This window comes from Capsella rubella, unplaced genomic scaffold (genome assembly GCF_000375325.1).
Source record: "Capsella rubella cultivar Monte Gargano unplaced genomic scaffold, Caprub1_0 scaffold_8, whole genome shotgun sequence".
NCBI lineage: Eukaryota > Viridiplantae > Streptophyta > Magnoliopsida > Brassicales > Brassicaceae > Capsella > Capsella rubella.
The window spans coordinates 5,940,066-5,953,740 of record NW_006238916.1 but is presented as its reverse complement, the minus strand read 5'-3'; the positions used below and the strand labels follow the sequence as shown (position 1 = coordinate 5,953,740).

Genomic DNA, 13,675 nt, shown 5'->3' with positions numbered 1-13,675 from the left:
AAGTCATATACCTTCCAACCTTTCTGACCATACGGATATCCCATAAAAACACACTTTTGACTCCGTTCACCAAACTTATCTTTATCCCGAGATTTCTTATAAGCATAACACAAGCAGCCAAATACTTTCAAACGTTCAAAATGAGGAAGAGAACCATATAAAAATTCATATGGTGTCTTACCATCGAGGAGAGGGGTCGGCGTTCTATTAATGAGATGAGCAGCAGCTAGAACACATTCTCCCCAAAAATGAACTGGTAAACGTGCTTGAAACATAAGAGAGCGAGCAACATTGAGTATGTGACGGTGTTTTCTCTCAACACGACCATTTTGCTGCGGTGTATAGACACATGAAGTCTGATGCAAAATACCGGCTTGATCAAAAAATGATTTTAAACACATAAATTTGGTGCCATTATCACTCCTCACCACCCGAACCTTTTTATCAAACTGTCGTTCTACCATTGCACAAAATTTCTTAAGTGAGTCAGCTACTTCGCGTTTCTCTTTGAGGAGAAAGATCCAAACAGCTCGCGAGTAATCATCGACAATTGTAAGAAAATAAGCAGCCCCAGATGAAGAAACCGTGCGATAAGCTCCCCAAACATCACAATGAATCAAAGCAAATAGCTCAGTAGCTTTATTAGAACTTTCATGAAAACCAACACGAGTTTGTTTAGCCCGAAAACAAGTGTCACAAACGATCTCTGTTGCAACAGATTTCCCAATGTCAACATGACTCGATAAATAAGATAAAACTCTACTAGATGGATGACCTAAACGACAATGCCATAAGTCTCTCGCTCCCATAGTTGTTGCAGCTTGAGCGTGAGCACCTAAGACCCCACGAAGCACATAGATGACCCCCTAAACAGAGATCGCCTTGTTTGGTAGCAATAGCATAATCCCCCATCCGGTAAACCAATGGAACACGGGAAAATATCACCAATATTGGTTAAAAGATCAAGCTTCCATGTCATATGATGAGAGGCTCCGGTGTCAATAATAAATTCAACATTATCTTTCTTACCAGTTAGCTTTTCACCAGAGTCGTTCTTCTTAGTATTAAGGAACTGCCTCATTGCATCCCATTGTTCATCCGTTAGTTGCGGTAAGGAGTTTCGGTCAAATTCTTCTCGGTTTGCTCCGACGTGAGCGGCTTGTGCGACTTGTGCAACATGAGCACCAGCTGCAGGTGCATATCCACGTCCACGCCCAGCATTATTACCAATGGTACCACCTCCACGACCGCTTCTTCCACCACGAGCACCACCTCTTCCACGGCCTCTCTCACCCCACCATTCCGGAAATCCCTTTAATTGGAAACAGTCTGCTTGTGCGTGGCCATATTTCCCACAGTGAGTACAGGTCACATCTTTCTCACGGTATGGCTCACGGGAAGAATGACCACCACGTGTTCCAGCATAAGCTAGAAACCCTACAGCTTCGGTACTGCTCGTTTCCCGGTTTCGTATAACTGTTTGTTGTCTCTCTTCTCGGATAATGCGTTGGTAGACTTGAGAGAGCTTAGGAAGTGGTTCTAAACTTGTAATTGTAGATCGCACTGTGCCAAAACGAGAATCATCCAATCCATTGAGAAATGTATTGGTTCTCTCTTCATCACGATCTGCTTCAAGTTGAGCTGCCAGCTCACCACAGCTACACGTTCTAATTGGCTTGTATATTGCCAATTCATCCCACATTTTTTTAAGTTTCCCAAAGTACACCATCACTGTATCTCCTCCCTGTCGACAATTAGCCAAGGATGCCCGAATCTCACTAATCCTTGGTCCGTTTCCGGCAGAGAATTGCAGCTGCAAATCATCCCATAGAACCTTCGCTTCATCAACCATAGAAACAGAGGTCCTCAGCGTGGGTTCAATTGTGTTCATTAACCACGCCACCACCATCGAATTAACGACCTCCCATTGCTCGATCTCCTCTGCTGTGTGAGGCTTTTGCAAAGAGCCATCAATGAATCCCATCTTTCGTTTAGTCCGCAGGGCATTCCACACGTGCTTGGACCAGTCCTCATAATTGTCTCCCTTTAGCTGCACCGTTGTGATTAGATTTCCTGGTCCATCAGATGGATGCAGGTATAACGGTGATAACATAGTCTTATCAATCCCCATGGTGTTCAAACCCCCACGTGCACCGCCTTCCGCGAGTGTAACTTGTTTGCCATCGTCGTTTGCCATCGTCTCCTTCTTCTCTCTTTTTTTTTTCTTTTTTTTTTTTTTCTTAAACCTGATATGCTACCATGACAATATTGGTGGCCAAGAAAAGTGTTACCCTTCATTTATCTTTACAAGAGTATTTATACATAAGAGTGGAAGCCCTAGAGAATATTCTAGACTTGATATACAAGATACAATAAGATACAATAATAGGAAATATCTAATTATTAACATAATAATCCCCAATATTTATGTTTTCTTCTAACTCTCGAATCCCTTTCTATCTATATATATGATCCTATTAGATGTAATAAGCTCTAGCTCTAATAAATCTATGAACCCTAAAACTCTTAATCTTGCGTTGTTTAATTTTTACAGCGAAAGTTTGAGGAATGGAGATGTTGTGAATGAGGACAAAATAAATGAGTTGCCTGAAGATTTGCTACTGCATATATTATCTTTTCTTCCGACCAAAAGTGTCGTAGCCACGAGTGTTTTGTCTAAGCGTTGGAGACATGTTTGGAAGATGGTGCAAAATCTCAAGTTTGACTCTGAGAATCACAATACATTTACAGAGGATGTTTACAGATTGTTGATGTTACATAAAGCTCCGTTTCTAGAGACTTATCATTTGGAAATTAGAAACAGCTACGATGCTATAGATGTTGGCATATTGGTTGGAGTTGCATTTGCACGTCATGTGCGTAATTTGGTACTCGATCTTGATGATCTTGCCACCAGTGCAGTTAAATTTCCGAGTGTTTATTGCATCTATGATAATAATACACTTGAGACCTTAAAACTCAATAATTCCATTATTTTAGATTTTCCTTCTCGGGTTTGTTTGAATTCCCTTAGAAAGCTGCAACTGCACTCTGTTCGTTTTAGAAACGAAGAATCTGTTCGTAACCTTTTATGTGGCTGTCCTGGTCTTGAAGAATTGGTAGTACATGAAAGATATCAAACGTTTGGGAAGGCTTTCACTATTGAGGTGCCATCATTACAGAGACTAACCATAGAAGAAGATTATTACTTTGGAGGAGGTGGTGGAGGCTATGTGATAAATGCTCCTTCTTTAAAATATTTGAACATCAAAATATTATATGGGATTGAGTTTTGTCTGATCGAGAAAGCGCCAGAGCTGGTGGAAGCAAAAGTCAGTGAAGTTTCTGATATAAACAATGAGAACATTCTTGATTCTCTAACTTCAGCCAAACGTCTTTCATTAAACTTATCACACTTAGAGGTAATTATTAGATTTAATATTTTCTTGGGGGTTTTCTTTGCTATTGGCCTAATGAACATGGTGTTGGTCCAATACTAATGTTGTTGCCTCATGCACAGATTAAGTATCCTAGTGATAGCATTTTCTATCAGCTGGTATATTTGGAGCTACATACAGATAAATGGAAGTGGTGGGATCTACTATCGTTCATGCTTGATGGTTCTCCCAAGTTGCAAGTCCTCAAGATCATAGACGTACGTAAGCAATTCCTTTTTGTTGTTGTTGTTGTAGAAGCCTCCACTTTCATGTACTTTGTTGATCTAATATTACATAACGTGCATTGTTATCAGCTATCTATGTCTACTAACAATGGAACTAAGATCGGCCGAAAATGGAATAAGCCGAAATGTGTACCGGATTGTTTGTTGTTCCATCTTGAGACATTCATGTGGACAGGATACGGGGAACGAAGAGATGACAAAGAAGTTGCCACATACATTCTACGACACACAAGACGGTTGAAGAAAGCAATTTTCTCCACAAAACCCATCGAACCAGAAAATCTTAAAAAGTTGAAAAAGAGACATGAGGTGCTCAACGAGTTGGCCACTGTGGGTAGGGCTTCAAATTCATACGACTTTGTCTTTGAATCCACCTAAATGTCTTGAACTTTCACTATACACTAGAATCGGACCCGCGCTACAGCGCGGGGGAAAGTTTTCGAACTATTACTAATATGTTTTAATTTACTAAGTGATACAAATGTATTTTAAGATTTTTTTTTTTTACAAATATAGTTTTTTACAAATATATCATTTTTATATTATGAATTTGCTAATTCCGTAACTAATTTTTCTAAAAAGTTTGTATTGAATATTATCCAAAAACAGTAGCAAGTATGGTTAGTGCATGAAGCGGTGTTAAATAAATGGAGTTGATTATGACGAATCACACATGTCTGTAACGGATATATGTTTTGAATGACCAATATGTAACGGATTGCATTCATAAAAATATTATTGATTACTCGCTTTACTATTTAATTCTGAGTTTAAAAAAATAACCCGTCAATTACTGTGATTTATATAGTTTGATACTTAATATAGTTTATCAGTAAAATTTATTTGTAATATTAATTAAATTTAATCAATATTTGAATAGTATATTTTGTTAATAAGACTTTGTATGTACTAATGTTAAAAATTGATTTACTAATGTTCTTTAAGACCCCTAAAAATTAAGTGGTGTGTATCATATTCTGACTCGTTGCAAAATAAAAGTTAAAAGAGAATAATAAAAAATTTATTATTTTAAATTAGTTATAGAAATATTAGGAAATCCGAAATCTAGATATGGAAATAATATAAACCGCTGGAAAAGTATATGACCGATATCCATACTCAGTTAAATATCCAATTTTGAAATATCCAATTGTTTAATTTCGGATTAATTGCTAATTTTGACCCGACCCATCAACTCATATAAAAGTGGTACTTCTCTTTTACTATAGGGGAAGGGGATAGATGATATGAGCTCCATAATTAATTTTTCATTAATTATGCTAATGTTAATGTATTTTTCCATTTTAATAGGTAATTCAAATTGATAAAGATAAGGAAGAATCTTGGAAACTCTATCATATTTTTTTTTATATTCTGATTAAAATCTTTCATTTTACATATTAGAAAAGATAAAAAATCTAATAACAAAGATTTAATATAATTATAAACATCACCCTAAATTTTATAATTAATTTCGTTTTTATAATATATTTAAATTTTATTTTCTGATTTTAAGAAACATTTAATTAATTCCAACTAATTAAAACTGTAGTATTAAGATTTCCAGTCACTCGTGATCTCAGTAATTACGGAATTGTATTGTTAGTATGATAATTTTTTTTTGAAATTGTTTGCTATTTTCAGTTATTATAATTTTCCATATCACTAATGGAGTATCCTAAATTAAGTGGATTGGAAATCTAGCATTAAAAACTCAATTTCGAAAACTCAGATCCCGGGTCATTCCCATGTCTTAAAATTGATCTAATTGGGTTAGTATCCAATTAAGCTAATCGGGTTAATTTTAAAAAAATTTCTAAAATAATCCGACCCATGAAGTTTTTGTACTTCTCTTTTACTAATATAGGGATATGGTGTGTATGTTGGCCATTTGGAAATGTAACTTTATCTACCGATAATAATATGCTAAAGCTCTTACATACGACCGGTTAGTACTAACTTTTCTTTTTACTAATACAATATTAATGTGGGTGTTGTTTTCTTTTGGTTTCGTGTTTAGTTTGATTGATTTTAAACATGCTCATAAAATTTGATATAGACTATTGTTGATCTTGTATGAGATTTAATAAAATAAGATTGAGATATTTGTTAATTGGTATGAATATTAAATTATCTTTTTATATAGAGCACTCTTTCATTAAATTTGATATGGTACTTATGGTACTAAAGATTTTAATTTAGGTTAGAACTAGGCCAATATACGACGTATACGCAAATTTTTCATCCATAATTTAGTTGATAATATTCATTGATTGAATTCATTAATGAAATAATAGTTTTAGTATATTTTGTATTTTGTACTTTAAAGTAGAAATCAACATGATTTTACGTCGTAATAAGACATATTAAAAGGTGCCACGAAAAGCTCAGCACCGCCTCCGTCGATAATTAATTAATTAGGTTAGATAGTCTAATTAGTTTGTGTCTTAGTGATTTGTTGTTAGGAAATGTCATTAATATAATATAAAATAAAATAAAATTTGTTAAATTAACTAGATAAAAGATGGTCGGTTAAATCTCATTTTATTTCATATGAAATAAATAATTGTTTGTACATCTTTTCAGTCTCAAGTATTGAGAGGAATTAAGTGAATAATACAAAAATTTATAACGAACAAAAATTATAAATGAATAATACAAAAATTTATCGCACAAAATCTATTCAGTCTCAAGTATTGAGAGGAATTAAGGAATCAAATAAATAAAAACGAAAAATGCATTAAACATATGAATAAAGGAAGCACAAAAGCTAGCAGTACAGTGCTAAAAAAAAAAAAGGAATAGAAGAAGCAAAAATACAAGCAATGCACTGAACAGAAGAATTAAATAAGCAAACAAAATCGTTGAGCCAAAAAAAGCACAAACATAAGAAGAATCTAAGAAGCAAAGGAACAGATAATACACTAAAGCAGAGGAATCAAACAAACAAGTTGGGCGAAAACAAAAGAACAAACAATACAAAGAAATCAAGGAAGCACAAAAGAGGAATCAAAGAAGCAAAGAAACAACAAGCAATACACAAAGCAGAGGAAGCAAAGAAGCAGCAAAAGCAAACAAGTTGAGCAAGAAAACAAACAATGAATATAGCAAGTAACAAAGCAAGCAAGCAAAAGAAACAACGAATCAAAGAAGCAAGTAAGAAGAAAAAACATGAAAAAACCTCATGGCCAAGAAAGTGAGTCTTTTGGCTATAACACTCAAGAACTTGAGCATTATCTGTTGATTTTGGCCAGCTAAAACAACTCGACCATCCCAAGAGTAGATCCACCTGCGCAAAACAATAACCGGGGAGTTAACATATCCACAGAGACACGGGTTAGTGCTTAGTGGGCGAAGATCCAAAAAAAAGTGCAGAACAGGAGTTTAAAACTTTAGGAAATATTACCAAGCTTTCAATGTTTGCTTCTATTTGAAGCAACATTACTGCTAATCCTCTTCCTCGGCCAGGAATAAACCATAAGATTTGTGAGATGAGCTGTTGGAAACTTTAATATGTTCAGAGGTAATATCAAGGCTACCAAACAAGAACATACTGCGATGCTGAAAGCTGCAAGGACTGTTGTAACCTTTGACATTATGCCTGCCAAAATGTGAAAAAAAAAAAAAAAAATCTGGTTTTACTTTCGAATTGTTAAAACCATCAATCACGACTACAAGAAATCAAGGATAACATACCTTTCCGATCCATGGATACTACACAGAACCTTTCAGCTGTAAGGACTGTTATAACCTTTGAGATTATGCCTGCCAAAATGTGACAAAAAAAAAATTCTGGTTTACTTTCGAATTGTTAAAATCATCAATCACGACTACAAAAAATCAAGGATAACATACCTTTCCGATCCATGTATACTACACAGAACCATTCGATGGAGTGACCTTCGAGCTTTTAGTGTCTCGCCAACTGTCTAAGCTTTTAGCAGGAAAAATCTTGGCAATTCCATTACCTGGTAAGAAGAAATTTGACTCATCTAAACTCGAGTTTCTATTGCTATTTTTGTGTGTGTTTTCAATTCACCTTTGGGACCAAGTGCTCCATTTTGAGAGGTGGGTGTTGTAATATCTCTGCCTTTTTCTCGTGATGTATATCTGATTTTGTCTTGTGACTGGGAAGTGGGAACTGCTTGACATTGACGAGGATTTTCTCCCACCATTGTAAGCTCTTTCTTGAATGTTCTGCATCACTATCAAAGTCTGCCACAAAGTCATTGACTTGAACAAGAGGAGATACATGAAGAATTAGTAAAAGTGAGCCAATAAGCATATAAAGTATGTGAATACCAATAATATACCCTCATAATCTTCTGTCTCGCACTCCTTGTTTTGGCATGTTACAACCACTGTTTATGTCTCTGGAAAACAGATTTGCTCGAGAGGGGCTGTAGCAATAAAAAGGAACATGAAAGCTCGTGAAACCTAGGTAGAGATGAAGAAGCTAATCATAATTTCCGTACGTGGAAAAAAAGAAAACGAGATATGAAAAAAAAATGCATGAGAGAAAAGGTACAAAATGTTGTAGGTGACAGTCTCCACGACATCAACATTCTCAAGAATGTGAGTTGGAGAAACAAGATAACCATTTACCTGCAGTTTCATGCCATCAAATGTCCGAAAGTCTTGTCTAACCGTTTTATGTATTTCAAGGATATCATGGAATGGGAAAAATACCTTTGCTGCTACTATCTTGCTTTCGATTTCCGTGTGAATCAGATAAGCATTAGTCAACAATGGTGTCCCCTTTCGAGAGGTGCTTTATCTGCAAATAGAATACGTAAGAGAAGAAGCAAAAACGTAAAGAGAATTTTGATAGAAACATAGTTTTAATGTAGAAACATGCTCTCGTACAAGAACGGTTTCACAGTAGTATGGAGGCTTTGGTAGCCATTAGGCTTTGGGGGTTGCAATGTATTTTTTTACATGTAATAAAAAGGGCGACATGCTCAGACATAATGTAGTGAAAATATATCCTGGAAGTACAAAAGAACAGATACTTACAGTTCGAGGAATAGGTTTCCAGATCTCATGGACTAGCGAAAGAACGTGATAGCACATTGCACTGACGACATAACAAGAAAGCTAAGTGACACACCAGACTGCACAAAGACCCGACCCCTATAGAAACTTTTGGCTTTACAACAATCCATAACTGCTAAATAAACAAGTTAGGAGAAGCAGTGTGTTAAATTACTATATAATTTCAAAAACGATTAAAACCAACTTACCCAGCAAAATATTTTATGTTCGCCAAAAATCTGTTTCTTGTTACGGTTATTGGTTTAGCTCCTACATCTTTCAACTATTTTAAAGCTCCTTATGTATAGATCATGTGATTTAAGAACGTAAAAAAAATATTTATTATTACAAACCTTAGTCCAGTTTGAGTAAGAACATGACCTGATTCTTACACTCTTGTAGACCTGAGAAGCAAAAAGTAAAATATTCAATTCTATTTGAGAAATGAAACTACAGAGTTATTAAGTAAAGCTAGCAAGTAAAGAATCAAGGAAGGACAGAGGAAAAAAATAAAGGAATCAATCATCTAAGGAGGCAAACAAGAAACCATACAACGAATCAATTAAGCAAGTAAGGAAGTACACAAGGAATCATGTACGAAAATAAGGAAGCACAGAAGGAACCAAGGAAGAAAGCAAACACAAACACACATATAACTGAGGAATTACACAGCAATTAAGAGGCACATAACAAAGGAAGCAAGTAACAAAGCAAAAATGTAAAGAAGCAAGTAAGAAGCATACAAGGAATCAAATAAGAAAGCAAAAGTAAACAGCAAATTAAGACACATATAATATAACTAAGGAAGAATGAACCTAAAGAAGCAAGCAAAGAAACAACGAATCACAGAAGCAAGCAAGCAAAGAAACAATGAATCACAGAAGCAAGTAACAAGCAAAACAAACATACAAGGAATCAAAGAAAGAAAGCAAAAAAAAAAAAGAAAGTAAACAAGAAATTAAAAGGCATAGAACTAAGGAAGCAAGAACGTAAAGAAGCAAGCAAAGAAACAACGAAACAACGAATCACAGAAGCAAGTAAGATTCAAAACCAAGGAACCGTAACCAAGGAAACAAAGATTTAAACAAAGACTGGAAAAAAAAAAAAGAAGGATCGTACCTTTAACATTGGATTGCTAAAGCCAAAACCCTAAAGATTAAGTGAGAAAGAAGTAGGGATCATACCTTTTGTTTCATTGTGATTAAAACTGTAGCAATTCAAGTTGAATTCCCAAGAAATCCCTAAAAAATCAACACCCAAATCCCTAAAAAAATTCCTGAAAAATCACATATAAAAAAACCTGAAGAATCGTATGTATGTAAGAGATTTATACCTAGAAATGGGAATTTAGACATGGATATGATCTAAAGATGTGTCAACGATCATAATCAGACTGAATCGAAGAAGAAAACAAAGAGATGGAGAAGAAAGAGATTGTAAATCGCCAAAGGAGGGGCGTTCTTCAATTATATTTCCGTTATCTCGACATTAAAAATATATAATTTTTTTTTTCACAAGTGTGTTTTATTGAAGATACTAGTATTTGACCGTAATATTTGTGAACAAAAATATATATAACTAATTATTAATTTTTAGTACAAATATATTCTAAAGTATTTTACAATATAATTAGTTGGATGAATATAAACCACATTTTTGTGTTACTAAAACTAATTGTAGTTATAACTACAATCCTTTATCTATAATTATTATAAGATTTAAAATCAAGACAAAGTAAATCTATAAAATTCAAAATACCTTATATAAAATAAATTAATACATGCAATTTTCACCAGAATATTAAAATTAGAAACTATACATGAAATCAACGTTTTCATGCATCTCTTCACTGACAAATATGATTATAGACATGTTGGATTTTGACCCAAAAAATTTCTAATGACCTTTTAATCACCAGTATATATACACTCTTTCATTAACTTTGATATGGTACTTATGGTACTAAAGATTTTAATTAAGGTTAGAACTAGGCCAATATACGACGTATATGCAAATTTTTCATCCATAATTTAGTTGATAATATTCATTGGTTGATTTAATTAATGGATGAAATAATATTTTTAGTATATTTTGTATTTTAAAGTATATATTTTAATGTCCACTTGCGATTATTTACCTGAAAACAAGAAAATAAATAAAATATTTTAAAATAAACATATAAACTATTTTAATGCAAATTTCACATCTCGTTATTTTCTTAAAACAAAGCATTCTAGAGATAGTTCCCTCAACCATTGGGGCTAGGTCAAGGGTCGAGACCAAACAACCCTACTATATTCCCTTCTTTTTTTTTTTGGTTTTGTCGGCTTGTGATTTGTGAATACATTGTTGAAATCAGTTTAGTTTCAGATCCAGAAGAAAACTCACGTTGCTACTCTTTTAGGGTTTTCTGACTCCTAACGTTTTGAAGCATCGTGGCGTTATATCATATATCTAAGCTTTATTAGTCAGATTCGTTTGCGTTTGGAGCATTGAGAAGGCATCTTAGCAACTTATTGTTTGTATCAAAGACGATGGAACAACAATGGTATATTGCTTTGTTTTGTTTAATGTTTTTTTTTTCTCTCTCGAATCTCTTTCTATGTAACCCTAATTAATAAATCTATCAACTCTAAAACTCTTACGTCCTTTAATTTTTCATATTACAGCGAAAGTTTGAGGAACGGAGATGTTGTGAATGAGGACAGATTAAATGAGTTGCCTGAAGATTTGCTTGTGCATATATTATCTTTTCTTCCGACCAAAAGTGTCGTAGCCACGAGTGTTTTGTCTAAGCGTTGGAGACATGTTTGGAAGATGGTGCAAAATCTCAAGTTTGATTCTGAGAATCACCATACATTTACAGAGGATGTTTACAGGTTACTTATGCTACATAAAGCTACGTTTATAGAGACTTTTCATTTGGATATTAAAAACAGAGACGCTGCTTTAGATGTTGGCATATTGGTTGGAATTGCATTTGCACGCCATGTGCGTAATTTGGTACTCGATCTTGACTATCACTTTTACTATGATGATGCTTACACCAGTATAGTTAAATTTCCAAGTGTTTATTGCATCTATGATAATAATACACTTGAGACCTTAAAACTCAAGAATTCCCTTCTCTTAGATTTTCCTTATCGGGTTTGTTTGAATTCCCTTAGAAAACTGCACCTGCACTGTGTTCATTTTGAAACTCAAGGATCTGTTGGCAACCTTTTAAGTGGTTGTCCTTGTCTTGAAGATTTGGTAGTGCAACAAAACAACAGATTCTATCAGTCTGAGAAGGCTTTCACTATTGCGGTGCCATCATTACAGAGACTAACCATAGAAGAAGATGACTATAGAGGAGATGATGGAGGCTATGTGATAAATGCTCCTTCTTTAAAATATTTGAACATCAAAGGATTATATGGGATTGAGTTTTGTCTGATCGAGAAAGCGCCAGAGCTGGTGGAAGCAAAAGTCAGTAAAGTTTCTGATATAAACAATGAGAACATTATGGTTTCTCTAACTTCAGCCAAACGTCTTTCGTTAAACCTATCACACTTAGAGGTAATATTAGATATAATGTTTTCATGGGGTTTTCATTGCTATTGGCCTAAACTTTTTTTGTCTAGTACTAATGTTAGTTGCCTCATCAAATAGATCAAGTATCCTGGTGATAGAATTTTCCATCAGCTGGTATATTTGGAGCTACATACAGATAAATGTAAGTGGTGGAATCTACTATCGTTCATGCTTGATGGTTCTCCCAAGTTGCAAATCCTTAAGCTCATCAACGTACGTAAGCAATTTCATTAATCGATTAGCTACTTTATTTGTTGTTGTTCAAAACTCCATTTTCAGGTACTTTGTTGATCTAATATTACATATATACATGCATTGTTATCAGCTATCTACGTATCCTAACAAAGGAAAGCATATCGGTCGAAAATGGAAAAAGCCGAAATGTGTACCGGATTGTTTGTTGTTCCGTCTTGAGACATTGGAGTGGACAAGATACGAATGGGAACGAAGAGATGAGAAAGAAGTTGCCACATATATTCTAAGAAACACAAGACGGTTGAAGAAAGCAACTTTCTCCACAAAAGCCATCGAACCAGAAAAGCTTAAAAAGTTGGAAAAGAGACGTGAGATGCTCGACGAGTTGGCTAGTGTGGGCAGGGCTTCAAATTCATGCGACTTTGTCTTTGAAACCTTGTAATGTCTTCAACTTTTTCAATGATAATATAGAAATTATAAGTCCTGAGGCTATTAGAAAAGTTGTCGTAGTTTAGTCAAATAATTTTGAAGATTAGAAAATACATTTTCAATATGTTTGAAAATACATATTGAAGATTAGAAAATACATAATACTTGAAAATACATAATCAAAATCAAAATCAATGAATCTTCAAATAATCAGAAAATACATTATTTGAAAATTAATAATCAAAATCAAAATCAAAATTTATAGAGATTATTAATTACACTGGTCCCAAGTCGCCGGTTTGATTTTGATTATGTTTGGGAATTCTTCTTCATTGTGGGCTTGGGGATTCCAAAATTTTAATCCAGTGTCTAATTTTAACACCTAAAATAGTTGGCCCAATACTCTAATTATTTTCTACAAAACTATTTTATTATAAAAAAATGGAAATGGGCCTTAGACGTTAAGAACATGTGCACTTCTGTTCACATCTCTTGAGTTGTATTTTAGACTTTAAATCAAAACATATTGACTAAATGAGAATGGTCTGATGAGTATTTTCTCTCAGTTTTGTCTCCATGTTCCGATCCTTAATTTCAACCCCACCTTAGTTTCTAAGTTTAAAAGCATGTGCATCATGCAAATTGTATCAACTTATCAAAGAGAGATGTAAGGCTTGGATGAAAAAGTATTTTTGAATCTAAGTGAATCAGAATTTTTTTGAGAACTTGGGACACATATTTAAGCTTATTAAACTGTTAGTA

General features: G+C 34.2%; 2 protein-coding genes and 1 long non-coding RNA gene across 18 annotated transcripts in view; 2 read left to right on the top strand and 1 right to left on the bottom strand.

Annotated features, from left to right (window-relative positions):
• The window catches only part of LOC17877154 (putative F-box/FBD/LRR-repeat protein At3g49040), a 6,582-nt gene extending 2,522 nt beyond the window's left edge, over positions 1 to 4,060 (top strand). The window contains exons 2-4 of the mRNA XM_023777604.1: positions 2,555 to 3,422; positions 3,521 to 3,655; positions 3,752 to 4,060. Of these exons, the coding sequence (XP_023633372.1) occupies positions 2,555 to 3,422; positions 3,521 to 3,655; positions 3,752 to 4,060 (1,312 nt within the window). The remainder of the gene's footprint in view (positions 1 to 2,554; positions 3,423 to 3,520; positions 3,656 to 3,751) is intronic.
• A 2,150-nt stretch (positions 4,061 to 6,210) lies between these two features.
• Positions 6,211 to 10,197, bottom strand: LOC17875179. Of its 16 annotated transcripts, none has more exons than XR_002834486.1 (13): positions 10,050 to 10,197; positions 9,901 to 9,957; positions 9,070 to 9,120; positions 8,699 to 8,992; positions 8,372 to 8,459; positions 8,211 to 8,287; positions 7,985 to 8,082; positions 7,722 to 7,897; positions 7,538 to 7,650; positions 7,379 to 7,447; positions 7,237 to 7,283; positions 7,089 to 7,137; positions 6,211 to 6,971 (listed from the first exon to the last, which is right to left on the bottom strand). It is a non-coding gene; the product is annotated as an uncharacterized LOC17875179 (long non-coding RNA). The 16 variants fall into 16 exon arrangements; XR_002834483.1 differs by lacking the exon at positions 8,211 to 8,287 and having other exon boundaries at positions 8,699 to 8,852; positions 8,926 to 8,992; XR_002834480.1 differs by lacking the exon at positions 8,211 to 8,287 and having other exon boundaries at positions 8,699 to 8,849; positions 8,926 to 8,992.
• Positions 10,198 to 11,250: 1,053 nt separating this feature from the next.
• Positions 11,251 to 12,926, top strand: LOC17875968 (putative F-box/FBD/LRR-repeat protein At3g49040). Its single transcript, XM_023785269.1, has 4 exons — positions 11,251 to 11,264; positions 11,398 to 12,274; positions 12,368 to 12,502; positions 12,615 to 12,926. The coding sequence occupies exons 1-4, from the start codon at positions 11,251 to 11,253 to the stop codon at positions 12,924 to 12,926; spliced, it is 1,338 nt and encodes a 445-aa protein (XP_023641037.1).
• Positions 12,927 to 13,675: the final 749 nt, after the last annotated feature.

Bases quoted from the DNA above. Each gene is read 5' to 3' on its own strand.
- LOC17875968 (XM_023785269.1), top strand. The intron at 12,275-12,367 runs GTAATATTAGAT...CTCATCAAATAG, and splicing joins TAAACCTATCACACTTAGAG to ATCAAGTATCCTGGTGATAG. The intron at 12,503-12,614 runs GTACGTAAGCAA...CATTGTTATCAG, and splicing joins AAATCCTTAAGCTCATCAAC to CTATCTACGTATCCTAACAA.